This window comes from Leptinotarsa decemlineata, unplaced genomic scaffold, assembly GCF_025532065.1.
Source record: "Leptinotarsa decemlineata unplaced genomic scaffold, Ldec_3_MD MMD2_tig00026307_RagTag_RagTag, whole genome shotgun sequence".
Classification (NCBI taxonomy): Eukaryota; Metazoa; Arthropoda; class Insecta; order Coleoptera; family Chrysomelidae; genus Leptinotarsa; species Leptinotarsa decemlineata.
Genome location: NW_027412681.1, coordinates 1,838,896 through 1,859,732, shown reverse-complemented (window position 1 = coordinate 1,859,732; position 20,837 = coordinate 1,838,896). Strand labels below are relative to the sequence as shown.

General features: G+C 34.0%; 1 protein-coding gene across 4 annotated transcripts in view; it reads right to left on the bottom strand.

The window, feature by feature from the left end:
• Positions 1–20,837, bottom strand: part of LOC111502913 (ATPase family AAA domain-containing protein 2) — a 56,476-nt gene that overhangs the window by 19,889 nt on the left and 15,750 nt on the right. For all 4 annotated transcript variants that reach the window (XM_074181111.1, XM_074181113.1, XM_074181112.1 and 1 more), the window contains 5 exons: positions 12,939–13,134; positions 10,033–10,177; positions 9,837–9,967; positions 775–974; positions 379–649 (listed from right to left, as the gene is read on the bottom strand). In XM_074181111.1, coding sequence (XP_074037212.1) covers positions 379–649; positions 775–974; positions 9,837–9,967; positions 10,033–10,177; positions 12,939–13,134 — 943 coding nt within the window. The remainder of the gene's footprint in view (positions 1–378; positions 650–774; positions 975–9,836; positions 9,968–10,032; positions 10,178–12,938; positions 13,135–20,837) is intronic.

Genomic DNA, 20,837 nt, shown 5'->3' with positions numbered 1-20,837 from the left:
AAATAAACTCACCAAAGTTAGATTTAAAAGAAAAAACGGGCATTTGCCAAAAAAATATAAAAGTTGACAGATGAAATATGCCAAATGAAATGAGGTGAAATGATTTGTCATAGCAAATGAGAAAATGATTAAAAAATGTTATTTTATAATAAGAGGATATGACCGTCAGAGATAGAGATAGAAAATTTGGATGTAATTCTCAAGGCTTTTGACAGTCTTGACCAATATGTACATTATTTGTTTAATAAAGATAATGAAACGGCTGAAGTGAAATATTTTGAAAACATTTAAATTCATCACAAATCTTTGTCCAAGACGAAGCATCAGTTAAAAAAACGTCCAACAAAAACTGCACACCCTTTCACAACATCTACATACCCACATTTCCGTTGACTTTCGGTTTTTCATGATCGTCCTGATCCTTACTCTCGTCCATTTCTCCTCTATCTTCGTGGTCGTTGTCGCTACGTTTATCTTCCATGTAACTTTCCATCTTCACCAGATTCCTCAACCTGCCACTCGATCTTCCGTTCACCAGGCCGCTATCTTTTTTGTTCTCCTTATCGTTGGACTCCCTGATGGGCTCTATATCTAGATTTCTGCGTCTGCGACGTCTAGTCGTGACGTCTTCAGCTTCGAATTCGAAGACCTGAGGGTTAATTTATCGTTTGAACAACAATACGAATATACAGAGATACGTTGGGCAAACTTGGATGTCTGCCAAAACTCGCTTCAAGGATCACAATTACAGAAAAACCGACCGTGTATCCTTACCTGGTGGTGTAGCGAAATGTCATTCTTTCTGCGGGTTATCCTGCGCGTTATTTCCATAGTGTTATGAGCATCAACGGCGTCTCTACTATCTTCTTCAGAGTAGCCAGCATGGAGGTTGGGGTACCCCACTTTGTGCATCTGGCTGTCGGCCAGCCAGGACATATTCACAGGCCTCTTTCTTTTACTTCTTCTCACCCCTCCTGATGAATCAGAAAAGGTTAATTTTAATAATTTTTTTAATAAGTCATAAAATTTTATCTGATTCTCAACATGGATTTCGCATGGGCAGGTCAACTGAATCTGCTACTACCCTTTTAGTTGATTTCATATCTAGGAATATGGACAATAGGAAGCACGTGGCAGGAATTTTCTTTGACTTGTCTAAAGCTTTCGACTGGATTGATAAAGTGTTTATGGCTTCCAAACTGTATAATATTGGCATTAGAGGAAATATTCTTGACTGGATCATTTCATTCCTATCAAATAGACAATTCTTTGTAGAAATAGAGAGCGTTGAGTCAGAAAGATATTCAGTTGATGTTGGAGTAGCGCAAGGTTCAATTCTGGGACCATTGCTTTTCTTACTATTTCTCAATGACCTCCCAATTAATGTCGATAGGCGCTTTTATCTAATCAATTTTGCTGATGATACAACATTTGCTATAGCTGAGTCATCTATGGAGGATATGATTTTATCGGTCGAACTCTGTATTAGTGAAATGACAAAATATTGTCATTCCAATAAACTGATGCTAAATGCACAGAAAACAAAAATTATATATTTCAATAAGAACAATTTGATCGATAGTAAAGTCCTACAGACACATAACTCCACTAAGTTTCTGGGTGTAATGATTGATAAATCACTCTCATGGTCTGAGCATATTGAAGGTTTATCTAAAAAACTATCCAAATCATACTTCGCAATTCTGCAATTGAGGTATGAACTTCATGAGAATATACTTATCCAAGTTTATTATGCATTAGTATATTCTGCACTATCTTTTCACATCACGTTATGGGGAAATGCTACAAAAACGAATTGTTAGAATGATGTTCAACATGAAGCCACGTGATTCTTGCAGGGAAATTTTTAAGAGTAAAAAGATTATGACAGTTTGCTGCATTTATATTTATAAAAGTTGCTTACACATTAAAAAGCATGAAAATGAGCTAATAAAAAACAATTACCACCATCAATATTGCACTAGAAATGCTTCAAATTTAATAACAATGACTCACAGAACATCCGCATTTGAAAAATCGCCAACTTATGCTGGTAAAAATATATAATAAATTCCCTAATCTAATGAAGGCCTGTAATACTATCGAATTAAAAAAATCACTGAAAGATTTCTTATTGGCTAAATCTTATTATACATTACAAGAGTATTTCGCTGATTGAGTTTTTGTGGATATCTGTGTGTAAATAATCTTATTCTTTTATGTTTTAATCTTACATTTTTACACTTGTACATCTATACGTTTTTACATTTTTATTTATACATATATGTATATATATCTGTATTTTATGGTCCTATGTTTATATGTATTGAATGTATATTTACATGTTTGTTTGTTTACATATTTATAAGTATAAGTTGACATGTTCGATACCATGTAGTTGGTCCATGAATGAATAAATTTATTTATTTCTTTCTTTCTTTCTAATATGTTTTCAACTGGGTTCAACTAAAGCAAATCAGTAGGAATCCTTATCATGACGAGTATTTATCTTAATAAATAGTAGTAACATCAACATAGAAATGAACAATGAAAAAATTAAAATTGTAAAGGAATTTAAATATCTGGGATTTATGTTGGATAATCATTTATTATTTAGTAGCCACTTTGAATATATACAAAAAATCTTGAAAAAACTGTATTTCTTTTCTGGAGTGTCCCAAAACTCAAGTCTGAATTCCAGAATAACTGTGTATAATACTATCATTCAACCTCATTTTGAATATTTCCCTACATTAGTATACTGCTTTGATATGATCCCAATTACAAAAGCTACAAAATCGAGCAATGAGAATAGTATTGCGATGTAGTAGGTCTACTCCTATATCATTGATGCTGGAAACTTTACAGTTATTTACTGTGGAGCGAAGACTGACTTACATAACTATGATCTATTCATATCTGTAAACCAAATCCACACATCCGTCACGAAGCATCTCCGGACACAAGTTCATATAAACTTTTTTTCTTAAAGTTGTCTTAAGAATACGTCACTTGCATAATTTAACGCACTTATGTTTCACCCTGTATATGTAGATGGTGTCCGAATTGTATAACCCTATTTGCTGTTTGGAAAGAGTTTTCACGGTATTCATTTTACCGTCTATATCAGAGCGGCTTTGGTTCGCAGTACTTTTTTTTTCCTGTGTTGGCTATTCTTTGTAATTGTCGTTTATGTCAGTTGCCATTCTATTTTTTGTAACTATTCTATGCGGCAACAAAATTACTTTTTATTTCATTTTCATAACAAACTGACATAATTTTTGAACTACGATGGAAATTCAGGTCATTTCTATTAGGGATTGAATAATATTTGAAACAAGTTGAATGAAGATCAAAGTAATAAATATTATTCATTTCTTTTTTTTATTCAAGGTCATAAACAATATCATCACCTGCTCTCAACTGTTACATATGTTGAATTTTTGGGTTCCTAGACGGTCATCTAGGAATAGTGTCACATTTTATCTCAACACTCCGCGTACAAATATAATGAAAAAATCTCCCATTTATACAATGTGCGATACCTCTAATTCTGTTAGTCATGTCCTAGATATATTCAACTGCCAGATTATACAAATCAAAAGACATTTCTTAGCTAACTGACAGTCCCGTTTTTATTTTGTTTTTAATATAGATTCACAAATTATATTATGTAAGTACATATTTGTAAATGCCACTGTTACTCCCTATTCGGTAATTGGGTTCATCCTGTAGAATAGTGTATGAAATAAATAAATATTGATGAGCTGTTACAACAACAATTTGATTATGAAAATTAAAACTCTTCCTGACATTTTTACGATTTATAACTTGTTAAATAATGTAAATACCATCACTTATTCATATTATGCTATAATTTTACTTTCTATACATTATAACACGTTATAACAAAAATTTCCATTCAGAAGTGCTGCTATAGTTCACTTGAAAATAAAAAGACGAATGTTTCTCGATTGTATCTGTAACATTTTTTCACGCCAACTACATTTTAATTAATTGTAGGTGTAACTAATTTGAATAAGTAGTAAATCATAGTAAAAATGAATCGTAAAATTCAAATCACATAAATTTTCAGACGTTAAATATTTATTTTGAATATTCCATCAAAATGTTTCTGACTAGCAAAAGCAAATATTTCAATACTCACCAGATCACGAAATGCCGAAATTCAACATCACACAAGTCAAATGAATCAAATGAATGACTTTAATCCAATAACAGGGCCAATTTATAAGGCAGGTATGAAATTAAGTCCCACTGGAGACAAATGATACCTGGGGTAAACAGGTAAGGGAAATTTTGTGATTTTATAATAATCTAATGCACCAGATATTCAAAATAGGTTATAGAAACAAATACCAGCTTGCAAAAGTTTGAATACTATATCAAATTGAAACACGTACCTATATAATTTAAACTATTGTAGTAATTTTCAAGTTTTAGAATGTAGTAGTTAGAATCGCTGTTGGCAACACTGAGCATTGACAGAAGAACTTTGGCATTGACACAGTCACAGTAGTTAGGTCAGAGTAACAAAAGACATTAGAGAGGCCTTTTGCATCCTTACATTGAAGGCAGCATAACTTTGTTTGTTTACGGGAAGTAAGTTGGACCATAAAACAGTGGCGGTTGGTTTAGTTGATACTCGGAGGGATAGTATATATTTATAAAATAAATCATTTCAGGTGAAAATGTATTCTGTTCAAATAATTCCTACTGAAAATCTGATTTATTTTTAATGATTATGGAAATAAGGCCAGTGTTTCTACCACCTACTAGATTTTTATTTATGTATGGCTTTATAATAAAGCGCGTGGTTTACTGATTTAAAATTAAATTATTTCGTATGAACTAATTCACAACAATGATAAATGTTATTTTCAAAATGAACTTTGCTTCATAAAATCAGAAGAAGAAATTTTTGATTTATTCTCAGCTTTGATAAACAAGCGGTACGGTTTGTGAGGTCTGATATAAAGAATTGTCGATCAGAAATCATGATTTCATTCAAAATTGGTATCTAGGGGTCTTTGTGGACCGACATAATGAAAGGGAACATTTTTGATATTTTTAATGATAATTTTTTTGATCTTATCCTTATAAATAAAGTTTTTAAAACTAGTTTTATATTATTTTAATGTTTGACACATCCCAACCAAAAAAGGTTAAAAAAAATGACCACCGTCATTTCTTATTGAATATTGTCCGTATGCAACGCGAAAGCCTCGTGCCAAGAAAAGAAAAACCAAAACGGAAATAATATTCTTTGTGTGACGCAAGTTAGTTTTTAAGTGAGCAATAACAGATTTAACACCAGTTGCACAAGAATAACTATTTAGTGTACAAACTGAACATTGAGCAGAAAGCTTTTTAGTCTGTTGATCACAGAATGAATATGACCTATGGCACATATATGAGAAACATATTTTTAATTTTTGAATACAGTTTTTCTCATAATGAAGAGGAATCAAAATTTCTATGTTTTTTACCACTTTTATTTGTAACTAACATTACTGCAGTTTCGTCCTATACGGACATTTTCAAACTTATACAATAAACTCAAATAAAAGTGGTGAAAAACATAGAAATTTTAATTTCTCTCTTCATTATGATTTCCTACCACGGCTACATCCATCAATTCACAGTTTTTTTCATTTACTTTAATGATTTTTCGTAATTATATAATTCGTCAGCATGAATTATTAAAAAAAAAACATAATGTCGGTCCACAAAGACCCCTAGATACCAATTTTGAATGAAATCACATAATATCAAACCTTAATCGGAGTTATAAATATTCACATTTCTAATCGAACATTCTTTATATGAGACCTCACAAACCGTACCGCTTGTTCATCTGAGAATAAATCACAAATTTCTTCATCTGATTATATGAAGCAAAGTTCATTACTTTTAAAATTAACAGTTATCATTGTTACGAATTAGTTCATTTGAAATGACTTAATTTTAACCCAGTAAACCCCGCGCTTTATTATAAAGCCATACATGAATAAAAATCTAGTAGGTGGTAGAAAAACTGGCCTCATTTCCATAATCATTAATAATAAATCAGATTTTCTATAGGAACTATTTAAACAGAATACATTTTAACCTGAAATGATTTATTTTATAAATATATATCCCTCCGAAAATCAACTAAACCAACCGCCACTGTCTTATGGTCCAACTTACTTCAAATGTAAACAAACTCTCCATAACCTCTCATTACCCGCCAACCCCCCCCGCCACCAGTAAGTTGTACAGAAAAGGATAGTATGATACCAGTGCTGCCGTTAAGGTACTATTGTACCGCATTCGGTACTATTCCATGATTTTGATACGAAGATACTACCCGGATCAATATGTAGACTATGCGGTACTATTTACTATAATCCCAATTTTTTACATTTTCAAGTTGACTCCCATCGAGTACAGTAAAAAATAACAACAATATGTGTGGCAACAATGCAATTCCGTGTTTCAAGTTCCAGATCAGCAAATACCGTACTTGTGTCAAAATTGCGAGCTATCATCATAACTCTGTATTGTGCCTGTGAACTGTGGTTCTGTCATCTGTCAGTCAGTCAGCAGAACAGCAGTTTCAACTTCTAACCTCACACCTCACCTTGAGAAATTGGTTTTATTGTTTTGTCAAAATAAATAGGAATATGGACAGGTAAAAATAAATTCTCGAATCTAGCTACTTGAAAACGTCTTTAGTATTGTCCATTCTATTGTGACAGAAACCTAATTAAAACAAAACACATTTGCTATCGTGAAAGAGCAATTTGAAGAAGGAAAAAGACACCTTTTTATCAAATGTTCTGATTATGATCTTTCTCTTAAGGAACATTTCTTAGTTTCCAGCAAATTTTTTACTCCATATATTTTCCGAATTTAAATGGATAACATTATTACACGTTTGGCATTACTGGCATTTGGTCTGAAATGACTTATGCGCATGTACCATGCCTAGTCTTGCGCAGTACATTTTGGGTACTATTTTCTTGTAAATTTGGGTACTTTTTGAATTGACGTTGCGGCAGCACTGTATGATACCCGTTTCAAAACACATGTATTGTATTGGTGTAGACATGGCAACTCTATGTCTTATTACTCTTATTACTCACTGAGTAGTGAGTATTCAGTATTCATTGAGATGGATGGCCATTTGTTATCATTATCAAGAAATGAAACCATAGATGAACGTTTGAAGTTTTATTATTATGTCCACACCAGACGAGTACTACACTATATGGATATGATCAAGATCCTTTGTCCGATTTTTGATCAGGGAATTTGAACAAAGTTGTATTATTTAACAATTTATAAGTCACGAAAAATATGGAAATGCTAAAAAAAGTCTTCAACTTTCATGCAATTAATCCCTCACAAAAACGACCTGAATGACCATCCTATCTCTAGACGTTTAATCAAGGGCTGTTTCTGTACTTTGATTATGAGATAATGAATAAGGAAACATGAGTGAAATAATTAATATGAGCCAACAGTCGAACGTGAAATCATCCAGTTTCAATATAAAAACATTTAGATGATGTGGAAATCAAATCATGAGGTGTAGTTTTTGAAATTACTATGGATCTTCATCAAGTAACGGCCGAATCAATCAGAAAAAAAAACATTTAGATGACTCTGCCTATACGAAAAATCATATAATCCTGTATTCAAACTTGACTCATTGAATACTTTTTTAATTTGAGAGCAGTTGCAGATGTTTTTTATTTCTTCAGGAATTATATCATTATATATTATAATTCCATCATGATGAATCCCGAAATTAGATTTGAAATTACTAACTGATAACAATTTTGCTTATCTAGTGTTATGATTATGAATATTATTTATTTCTAAGAAATTTATGTTTGAAATTGTTTGTTATTGAATAAATGCAACAACAAAGTTTTTGTTTGTGTGTTCAAATCTAATACATATTTTGGTTTATACAAATTTACAATGAGTTCAGAATATGATAATTTATATACAGATTCAATAGTTTTATTTTGTAATTATTTCAAGGGTTTCCTTATGGATTCATTGGCTGATCCCCAAATAGAAATGAGATAATACATCAATGTCTACCAGTGAGGATGACAGTGTTCCATGTAAGTAAAATTTTCACCTTTCATTCAGTCAGTATACTGTGTAGAAATCCTATGAATGATATCAGATTTATTTCCATAACGAATGTTTGGAATACAAAATGAATAGAGCAATGAGCAGGAGTAAATAAAACCGAGGAGATTTTCACGTTCAGGATTCAGAAACGATTCAGAGAGAGTATCTATTGTAAAGCCGGCACGAAAGCAAGGCTCTAGCTAGGGACTGTCCGAAACCTAAAAACATCTAATGTCAGTCAAATTAGTCAATTCAATTCAGTCAATCATTTCCTATTCTTAAAATATTGGTAGAGAATTCCATAACGCATGTTTTCAGGTTTTTTGCTATAGTTTCATCATACACGTCATTCTTTGAGATACGGAGAGACATTCTAGAAAGTACCAACGGTGAACCGTAGCAAGTATAAAAAAATATCAAAAATTAAGTCCTGATATTGATGATATATTTTGGAGCGGTCTGATCACTGAAATCTAAAGTTCTTTCCTTGAAAAGTAGAGGATAATTCAAGTATTTACCTTTTCTCTGTTCACCTAAGACAGAGGTTGACGGGGTTAATCGAAAAGTAGGTCCTGAATATATTGAAATTCAGACAGTGAATATTCTCTACTCATTTACTCATTTTCTTAATTATCTATCTGTGTCAGTTTAATACTCTAATATTTTTATTCAATATTTTTCTGTGATAAGAGTTCCCCAGTAGTAATAGCGTGATCAAAACGGCCTATAGCTGCGTATCAACATCTTTGCTCAAAACGTTTGTTTCAGTATCGAGTAATAGTTCTTTAAACTTGATGTATATATATTTGCCTGCCTTTTTTTACATTTGGAGGTATTACACATTAGTTGGTAATGAAATTTGTAAATATCTCTTTCTATATATCAATTTGATATAAATTTCAAGCTTGGACCTTCGTTGTTGACTTTTTGGCTATTTCTCCACCCTTTCCATCTATCTCGACTGTAAAAAAACGCATTTTCCTTACTCAAGTCCAACCACAACAATAATCGACTAGCCTGGGCCGAGCTACTTTTTGGTAATAACATAAATACCAAGGAAGGTTATAAGTGTCTTCTATTGTTTTTGTTGATTCCCAATAAGAAATGCATTGATTGATAAAAGTTCTACGCTACACTCTACTTGAAATTAGTCGATATCATTGAAGAGATTGACATTATTTCTATGAAAATATTTAAATCACTTATAATTTGACAAAAAGACCTAGGGAAGCCAAACGAATCGAAATTTCAATTATGACTAGCTTTGGAGATAAAGTAAGGCCCCAGGCAGAAGTTTGTGATTCATTTAATAATAAATATCCAACCGACAACCCCTTTATCAATCAAAAATTAGTGAAACTGAGAGAAAGTTTGGAGAAACTGTTGAATAGAGGATTAGTAGACCTTATGAGGTGCCACATGACATGACCAGTGACGAAACGTCTCTCATATGTATATCATGTCATGAAGTTGACGTGTTTTTGGATTTCTCCCAAAAGAATCCCGTTTTATAAATATCGAATCCATTCAATACATTTGCATCGTACTGTACGTAAAACTGAAGTCACGACCAGTACATATTATCATGTCTATGCTATATCTCTAGTCAACAAGTTCAGCTAAGTGAAACTTTGAAGACACAATAACCAATAAAAAAACTCTACTTCCCAACAACGTACCATCACTGTCCGAATTAAAATGCAGCGGGGAATGGGGATCGGCATAAGACTTTTGGCTGATGGGCCTCAAAGATAAAGCTGTACGTCTTTGAATTCTGTTCATCCTTATCAGATGTCTGCTCCTTCTTCCCCTGTTGACGAAAAAAAAAAGTTAAGATTCGACACTTAGGCTGACCGATAAACGAGAAAATCTTACCTGACAGTGTACAACTCCTCTTCAGACTCATTTGCTTGTTCGTATTCGTCCAGATCGTCGTGCATTTCCATTTTTCTGCTATAGACTGCAAGACCTCTTCTCTCGTCCAAAGATATCCTCTTGTGGCTGCTCCTCACTGGACGAGCTGAAAACGAAACTATGTATTCTATCGGGTCTTTCATTAGGCGCTTCCTATCTTTAAATTTAAATAAAACTAAGTGTATCATCGAAATGTTTTACTCGTTTGAAAGACCTTTTCATGACATTATGTTCAAATGTCCGCCACGGCTTCTCTTGATGAAGGGCATCCGAAACGTTCAATTTTCCATGACCTTGGCACATACATCAGGCTGAATTTGACCGATGGTATGGGTCATGTTGGCTATGGACATCGCTGTGGTTTGTGGCTCATTCGCATATGAGTGATTTTTTTGCTGGTATCTTTTTGGCAACACTGTTTTTGACAGATCATGCGTGAATCGTGTCTTGTGTCATTGTCAAACTTGTTCAGTTTGGTCTATAAGTTAACCATGAATCGACCTACGAATGAACAACGATTGCAAATTATTGAATTTTATTATAAAAATTCATGCTCGGTGAAGAAAGTGCATCGTGCACTTCTTCCACTTTATGGGCAGTTTCCTCGGCCTACTGAGGGAGCTATTCGGGAGCGTGTGACTAAGTTTCGAATCCAGTTTACATTATTGAACATTAAACCACCAACACGTATACGTAGAGTGAGGACCGAAGGAAATATTGCGGCTCTATCCGCCAGTGTTCGTGATAACCGTGAAATGTCGATTCGCCGCCGTTCGTAGCAATTGGGCCTCTGTTACTCCAGTACTTGGAGAATTTTGCGAAAGGATTTGGGTGTAAAACCTTATAAGATACAGCTGGTGCAAGAATTGAAGCCACACGACCTTCCACAACGTCTAACATTTGGGAATGGGCGCTGACAAAGTTGGAGGAAGATCCACATTTTTATCGAATAATTGTGTTCAGCGACGAGGCTCATTTCCGGTTAAATGGATACGTTAACAAGCAAAATTGTCGCATCTGGAGTGAAGACCAGCCACAAGCATTGCAAGAGCTACTGATGCATCCCGAAAAAGTCACTGTTTGGTGGATTATGGGTCGGTGGCATCATCTGGCCGCACTTCTTCAAAGACGACAATGGCCGGAACGTTACTGTGAATGGCGAGCGCTACCGTGTGATGATTGGCGATTTTTTGTTGTTCAAAATGGAAGAATTGGACATGCCCGACATGTGGTTTCAACAAGACGGTGCCACATGCCACACGGCACGCGAAACAATGGCCCAATTAAGAGTCGCCTTCGGTGAATTGCTGGAAATATGGAAATTTCTGGTAAACTGGAAATATTGTGCTTTAACATGGAACGCCATCACTTACCATTGGCTGAGATGAATAGAGCTGTAGGGCTTCTTCAAGGTGGTATGCGACAAAATGATGTAGCTCTTCGTTTGAGAATCTCCCAAAGTGTTATCAGTCGATTGTGGCGGCGTTTCCGTGAAACTGGCAGTCCAGCCGAACAACATCCAGGGCGAGGACGCGCTACAACTGCAGTTCAAGACCGATTTTTGGTCTTAACCGCAAGAAGACAACCGACAATCACAGCACCTGAGTTGGTTAACGTGTTGCAGCAGACGCACCAGGTAACCATTGGTCGTGATACTGTCAGAAATCGACTGCATGAAGCAGATCTCCACAACAGAAGGCCACTTAGATGTCCACCTTTGTCGAAAGGCAATCGCGGTAGAAGATTAGAGTGGTGTCAAGAACATCAAAACTGGGATGCAAATGATTGGGCTACAGTTTTGTTTACAGACGAATCCAGATTTGGATTTCATCCAGATTTTCGTCGAGTAAGACTGTGGAGACGACCTGGAAATAATGAACGTTTGAGACACGTCCAGGAAGTCCACACATACAGAGGTGGTACAGTAATGCTATGGGGCGGAATCATGATCGGCGGCAGAACCGATCTCGTTTTTCCAAATCGCTCCCTCACAGCTCGACAGTACCTCGACACCATTCTTCTACCTATCGTCCGTCCGTTTGCTGGTGCTGTTGGTGAAAACTTCCACCTAATGCAGGATAATGCTCGTCCACATGTCGAGCGTCTAGTGACTGACTGGCTCACCAACGAAGGAGTTGATGTATTGCCATGGCCAGCACAATCACCGGACCTGAATCCCATCGAGCATGGGTGGGACATGCTTCAACGAAGAATTACTCCGCATATGGAGAACATTCACACAACGTTTCAATTGAGGGAGCCTTTTATCGCTGAATGGGCAAATGTACCTCAACAAGACATTGACAATCTCATTTTGTCGATGCACGATAGATGTAGGGCCGTAATAAACTAGCGTGGAGGCCATACTTTGTACTGATTCCAATTTTTTTTGTATTATGATTTTTTTTCGGGGTGCCAAAGAAGAGCCATATTTTTTTTTAGTTTTGCTTATATGCGCACTCAGTATTTTTGACCATTTAATAAATTTTGTTGTAAGTTACATTCGTTTAATAATCATCCGTCAACTTTTTTTCCCTAAAGCGATCTAAAAAAAATTATTGCCATTTTTAAAAATATCCCTAGACTTTTCCGATGTGCGTACATGTATATACATTTTACATATAAATTGATTTTTGATTTTTCGTTTTGAATTTTGACCTCTTATATTGCTATGAATGTTTATATTGTTATATTACTTTATATTAGCCTTATAAATAGCCTTTCCATAAACAAGCAGTACTGCTTTCATGGTATTACTTTATTCACAATCTGTACCCGTATATTGCTGTGAATAAATTAAATTACTATTATTATTATATGAACAAATAAATTATTTCACAAAATTTCCCAAGTGTCCCATTACTAACCATTGTATTTCCTGCCGGTAAATCCAAATCTGCTTCGTAGCTGCCTCGATGGTGCAGCAGTTTTTATAGGTGCTTTGGGCTTCAGAGGACTGTTTGAAGAAGAATCCTTGTCTGCAGAGTCTTCGCTATCACTTTCATTGACACTGGAAGAACCGCTTTCTTCTTCTGGTTCGGGTTTTATCAATCTGAGACTTCCCTAAGAATATAAAGTGGTTGTTTATCGAAAATTCATTTGAATGGAGTGTTACTGGTCCAGAAATTGAAAAGCGCTGACAATATCAGTCTCTTATACTATATGAATCATTTACAGTTGAAGTGGGATGGAAATCTTTTTTGAATTACTCAATTTCCAACAAAAATATAACACTGCCTCACTATTTCTGAGGGAACACTGTGCAAATGGACATATTGGTAGAAAAGGATTGGTGGAATGGCTAACATATTTGCCCGAACTAAGTCCTACAAAATTTTCCTTTAACAACGAAAATTTGAAATTTTCAGTCGTGACGTTATTTCGTCGACGAAATCATTTGAATATGAATAAACACAGAAAAAAACAGAAGAGAAAAGACTAATAGCCGAAATATTAGATATCATTTTGAACATCTATAAAAACCATCTTGAAAATACATCGGTTGAAAAAATCAACAAATAGTAAGTAATGAATTGAAGGGCAAGGTAATTTTTTTCATATCCAATTCACTTCTGGTTCATTTTTTCGAAATTTATTGAATCAAATTTCGAAAAACAACCTTCGATAAAATTAAACAATATTTCTATTTGAAAAGAGAGTGTTTTGAAACCAGTCCGAACAAAAGGGTTGAAAATATAGACTTGAAAATTTGGAAATGTTTAAATTAGTCATAGCTTTTCATTTCATATATAGGGTGTCACGTAAGTTATGAATCAAACCAATCATATAGTTTACATAACGTAGGTCCCGATTTCTCACGGTTTTTGAATAATTTTGATTTTTTTCTTTTCATGTTTACAAAAATCCGAATTTTTTAAAAAAGCAAAAATTTTTGTAAAAAAGTCGAGGACATTTTGGCACATATCCATCTACAAGCCGTAGAATTGTCTGGCTTCACCTGAAATTTGAAGCACAATGTTGTTTTGTAGATTTTTTTACAAAATAATTTCCATTACTCAAATGCTCGTTACTCAAAATAGCACAACAATAAAATCAATACTTTTTTTTTCAACCATTAAGTTTTGGGCTACAATGAGTTTGACTTATGACTTACGGAACATCCTGTATAAATGAGAATAAAGAGTATATGTGATACAACTAGTTTTTTTTACAGATGTAGACCTTTCCAATTATTTGTATGCGAAAAAAAAATCTGTGACTCGTTTTCATAAAAATATTTCGTTGACATTTGATAATTTCAGACTTGTAATCGATTACAAGCTCTCAAATTATCGGCAAGTTCATCAATTTCAATAAAATCCAGTCCGGTTTAGCCATAATTAGGTACTCTTCAAATATCAGCATAAAGTAGTAGCATTTGGTAGCATGTGCCACAGAAAAATTCAAATTTCAGAAATCAACGACAATTGAATTTTATAAAAACAAATCTCTAGCAATGGTTAAGGATCAGATATCGATTCCATTCTTTCTACCAATCTTCAGCAACAAGGTATGAACGGGGTCTATCCAATTCCAAAAAATGATTCATAGATGTATGGATCCAACAAAAATAATGCTGTTTTCTTTTCAAAATACTTTATATCGAAAAAAAAAACTTTCACCGAATTTATTGAAAACAAATGCAGGACTTCAGTGTCAGACTGATCAGAGGTATGCAGTTGGCTTTTGGTTCTTGCCCCGACTTCTATATTGGTCAAACGCAAATAACTTTCCCAAAAAGAATGAAAGAGCACCGACGTATTTTGTCGACATTTGCAGATAGGTTGAACGTAGCAGATTGAACAGATTTTCAGCACTTATCAATTGCTTATGAACCAGAAAAACCCCATAATAATGAGAATTGAAAGAAAGACAACATTTCATGTTTGAAATCTACTTTCAAAAAGACACTTTTTGGAGAAATCGTAAGTCTTCCGATATTTTCTTTGAGATTTCTGAAAACAATAAGATTGCTTGATTTATTCAACTTGGTAATTATTGATATACAGTGCATTTCTTTAATATCCCTCCTTTTTATTTTTTGAAATCAAAAATTGACAGATGAAACTTCCTCCATTTTGTAGTAGTTGAAGATATTGACATTATATTCTAGGGTTGTGAAGTATTCGTCTAAAAAGATGTGTCGTCACAAGACCCCCCTTTCCATTGATTTTGTTTTTCAGAGGACGCTCAGTCGCCATCTTAAAGTTTCATCTGTCAATTTCACTTCAAAATAAAGATTTCATGCGTTAATTTCATTATCCCAAATTTCAATTTTTTGAATTGACCCGTTCAAAAAATAAAAGAGGGGTGGAACATTAAATAAATTGACTGTATGTAATGAATTCTTAAGTTTAAGTATACAGGGCTTTTCATGATGAGCGTTAATTAGCCTGACAAACTATTCAACGGATCAACCTGAAAATTCCACAGTATGCATAAGTCAATATGACCTACACGCCTAAAATATTTTAGACGAAGCGGCGTTGTCGCTTCTACTATAAAGTAGCGACTTCTTTGATTTTTCAAATGGAACACCCCGTATATAATATATTATGATTCATTATCACTTTGTCAACAAATTCATATACTATTTCCCTATACCTATCTATTACCGTTTAGAAGATATAAATTAATTTCGATATTTTTTTTTCCAAACATGAACTTTTATAAATGCTGATAATCTTGAACTCTCTTGCACTAAAACGATCAAATTTGAAATGGAGTGGACTGATACTATGAGGATCTTCACTCCGAGTCATATTTTCATTTGCCTCATACAGGGTCTTCAAAAAATGCAGATACTTTGATCTCATGAAAAAATGAGTGGAACTCAATTTTTTCAAATGGAACACCCTGTATATTTCAACATTTTTGAACTCTACATCCAATTTTAGATTAACTTTGTTCAGATAATATTATATCTATTTTGAACAGTTTTCGAGATAAACTGTTTCACACGGAAATTGACATGGTTTCCTTGTTCATCACTAATTTTTGTAGAACAGAGTTCGTTTGATGTTTCTCAATTAGTCACAGATAATACAATTCAAAGATAATTATTAAAATACTCCTCAACCATCGAATGAAACTTCTCTTCAAACAATAATTTTATTAACGCTGAAACACGAACTGAAAATAATAAACCCATAAATTAATTTAATCGTCAGTGTATTTCAGAATATGTTCAAACACATCTCCACCTCTACTCAAACAAACATGTAATCTCTTCAAAAAGTTGTCATGTGTAGCGCTTCTGATCAAGTCTGGAGTCAAACTATTGAAAGCAGTTGTAACTCTCGATTTCATATCTTCCATTGTTGTTATTGGAGTAGAGTAAACCATATTTTTAATGAAACCCCACACGAAATAATCTAATGGATTGCCATCTGGTGTTCTAGGAGGCCAAAGAAAAGGTCCGTTATTACCAATCCATCTGTCTTCGAAGATTTCGGTTAAAGCTTCGCTGACTGAATGAGAATTATGGGGTGGAGCACCATCTATTTGGTACCATACACGTTCTCTTCCTGGTCTATTATTTAAAATCATTTGAATTCCATTCCTCAGTAAATCTTCATATTTTGATGCATTCAAATTATCATCATAAAACTCAATATGAAAAATTGACTCATTCTTTATGGCACAAAATACATTGAATTGCCATCTTTCTTGAAAACCCATTTGGCGGACTACATGGGGATTTTCTGGCGCCCAATAATGACTGTTGTGTCTATTGAAAACTCAATTTTTTGTGAACTTGGCCTCATCTGTCCATATGATATTGTCAAGGAAATGTTCATCCTCTTGGGTCTTGACAAGTAACCATTTAAAGAATTCTACTCTACGAGGTAAATCAGTCTCTTTCAAATGTTGGACACAGTAGAACTTATAGGGATGCCATTTATGCTTATTAAGAATTCGACAAATTGTCACGTAGGGTATACCTGTCTCTCTTTCAGCCTTCGTGCAGAGAAGCATTTGGAAATGCATGAAAGTACCCCAAAACTGTTATACCATTGTCATCATCATCCACTTTAGTCTTCATACGAATGCTTTTTGGACGGAAGGTTCCATTCAACCTACAGTTTTTTAGTAGTCGATTTATCACATTATTATTCGGCTTCGAAAGTTGTGGATATCTTTCATGAAATACTCGGCATGTTCTACTTGCAATTCTATTGCACTCACCATAAATTATTAATAAATTCAAAAAATCTTCATTACTGTAACCTAATCTTGACATTATTCTATTATAATTGGTAGCTATCACAATCAGTCAAAACCACCAACGAAAGTCTGACGTTAAATAATTGGTTTATTTATTTTTCCAAAGCACACTATTAAAAAATATTGATGTGTACTGTTGTACGTTAGAGACCAATACCTCAATGAATACAAATTGTAACTTTTTCTAAGGTAGTTACATACCAATTTCGAATTGACTGATCTGACACAGTTAAAAAACTGGATCAAAAAGAAATATTACTAAGTATAAAAAAAATGTTGAATATCCAAAATAAGTGATGAATTCAAAAAAACGAGCAAGAAAACCACGTCAGTTTCCGTTTGAAACAGTTTATCTCGAAAACGGTTCAAAACAGAAATAGTATTATCTGAACAAAGTTCATCTAAAATTGGATGTAGAGCTCAAAAATGTTGAAATATTTTGAAGACCCTGTATAAGGCAAATGAAAATATGACTCGGAGTGAAGATCCTCATAGTATCACTCCACTCCATTTCAAATTTGATCGTTTTAGTGCAAGAGAGTTCAAGATTATATATCAGCATTTATAAAAGTTCATGTTTGGTAAAAAAAATATCGAAATTAATTTATATCTTCTAAACGGTAATAGATAGGTATAGGAAAATAGTATACGAATTTGTTGACAAAGTGATAATGAATCATAATATGATATTATATACGGGGTATTCCATTTGAAAAATCAAAGAAGCCGCTACTTTATAGTAGAAGCGACAACGCCGCTTCGTCTGAAATATTTTAGGCGTGTAGGTCAAATTGATTTATGCATACTGTGAAATTTTCAGGTTGATCCGGTAAATAGTTTGTCAGAAACGGCTAATTAACGCTCATCATGAAAAGCCCTGTATGATTGTTGCAGGCCAAGTTAATAAAGTCCGTTCACGAACTAATTAATACGTTTGAAGCGCAAGCTTATCAGTCTTTCCTATAACTTTGAAATTACATTGGTGAAGTGGTTATGCACTTATGTCTAAATTAGGCGTGAATATCTGAAGAAATTAGTATATAAATATAGAAATATCTACACCTTATCAGTTAACTTGTTTTCAATTATCTCCCAATCTTGATATGAACTCATTTCCAGCTCCATTTCGAATATATCTAACAATATTTTCACGTGAAAAAAGGGAAATACGAAGTAATACCGATTCAGTACAGAAATTAGATAGATATATAGATTTATTTGATGATGTTATGTATAAACGACACTTATCACAAGTCAGAGAAACGGGTGGATACACAGTTGTGTATAAATAAAAAAAAACAACAGTAAAATTTGTAACAAGTTTACAAGGTACATTACAACATATAGGGCGTTACAACAAAAACTTGTCCGGACTCAGAAATCGGCATTCCAGAACAGTTCTCTGTGGCAGGTCTTGATGGCTCACGTTGTAGTCTGGATGATTCGTATTGTAAATCCTTGCAGCAGCTTTAGCACATTCATTATTTCGATGATATGTTGCATCAATTTCTATTCTTTCTTTAGTAGAGTAAACCATGTTGGAACACAGTGAACAAGGATGACTGAATAATAATTAGTGAAGAAATTACAGTGGCCAACTGTCACAACTAGATTCAACAAAAACTACCAGTGCAGAAAAAACTAACAGTGTCGTCCATTTCAAAACGTTTACAAATCTAGAAGACCTGCGACAGAGAATTGTTGGGGAATGCCGATTTCTGACTCCGGACATCTTCAATAATGTAAGGAACGCTTTCGAAAGTGGACTGTATTATTGTTTGGGACTAGATGGAGGTAATTTTGAACACATCATCCGTTGATTGTGTTGCCATTGATATTAATTTTGTTGATTTACTCAATAAAAAGAGCGACAGAGAATTTTCTTTTCTTAAATAAAACGTTCAACATTCAATTTCTCAATAACGAATGAACCAATTTCGAAAAAAATTACAGAAGTGATAGAGGGACAAAAGATCTTTCAAATGATGTATCACTCGACCCCCCATGCCATTGAAAAAATAGGGGGGTTGTTACTGACCGCAGACGGGTGAAGTTTCAGGTATGATTTCCATATCAGAATTAGCCCCCCCAGAAATAAAAATTGACGTATTCTTTGAAATTTTCGAATACACATCCGTTTCTGACTTACAGGGGGGACGTCAAGTTTTCGTTGAAACGCCCTGTATATTCAAATCAAGTGTGGAGATTCGGCAAGCATATTCCTTGCATCTAAAGTGTGTCTACCATGTTCTAAATATTCTGTAGTGGAATTAAAACATCTAATAGGCTTGAGTAAACATACAAGCAGGTATCGCGTCGCTAGAAACCAGTCCCTCCACTTTACTGTACGTCTCTGACTTTACGTGACGTCCAGCGTACAGTGTTGCCGCCGCCATACAATATAATACATACAACATTTTTAGACTTTTGGCGGTTTCAAAATAGATGATTTTTTTATATCGACGTGACATCTAGTGTACAGTGTTGCCGGAATTTAACTATATATATACCTAACCTATCCTAACATAACCTAACCTAACGTAACCTAACCTAACTAAACCTAATCTAACCTAACCAAACATAACCTAACCAAACCTAATCTAACCTAACCAAACATAACCTAACCTAACCTAATCTATAACTCAAACAATGATAGATGCGTGACCAGCACACACATTTGAATCTATTGGGTAAAATAAAAACAAACAAACCTCCTTATTTTGGCCAATCAGATTCAACTGACATTGTCTGACATTGGTACATTGAGTACCATCCAAGAAAGTTAACTCAAACAACTTCTATCTACAAGTTGAAAGGCATAGTGGTTTCGAAATAGATGATTTTTTTTCTACGTATGAATACTACGACCAAAACTTAGATCAATTTATTTGGTTTTCGAAACTTAACTATCATTGGAAACCCATTGTGAATGCTGCGACTAATATGATTCGCCAAAAATTGGTAATCTTCTTCGGTTATTGACAGAAAGTTACGGTCGCTAAAGTTTTGAAGGTGTTTCGCGTATACCGTCGACATATATGTCAAGCCGTTACGAATTTGTTCCCTTTGATATTTGTATTACTGTTTATGAAAAGATCAGAACTCCAAACATTAGTATTTATAACAAATTATACTAACGAAGCAAAAAAAAAGATAAATTCTAGATGAATTAGCAAACGACGAATTTAAATCTTGGGTCCTAGATATGATAATTTTATTGATCTACAGTAACGGTCTAACATATGTAAATGGTATACTTGAAACACCTTCAATATGACATGCTTTTTCAACACAACTGTGACTTTGTTATTATTTTAATTCATTGAGGCCGTATTTCACATGTGAGAGTGCTGGGGCCAACAGGCATATCAATAGATGAGAGTTGTAATACTACCTACATAAAAACCCAGAAGAGGAAGTTTAATTTGTCTTTGGCTATTTCATCTAGAACTTATCATTTTTTGGAGAAGTTTTGATCATTCCGTAAACAGTAATACATATATCAAAGTGAACAAATCTGTAACGGCCTGACATATGTC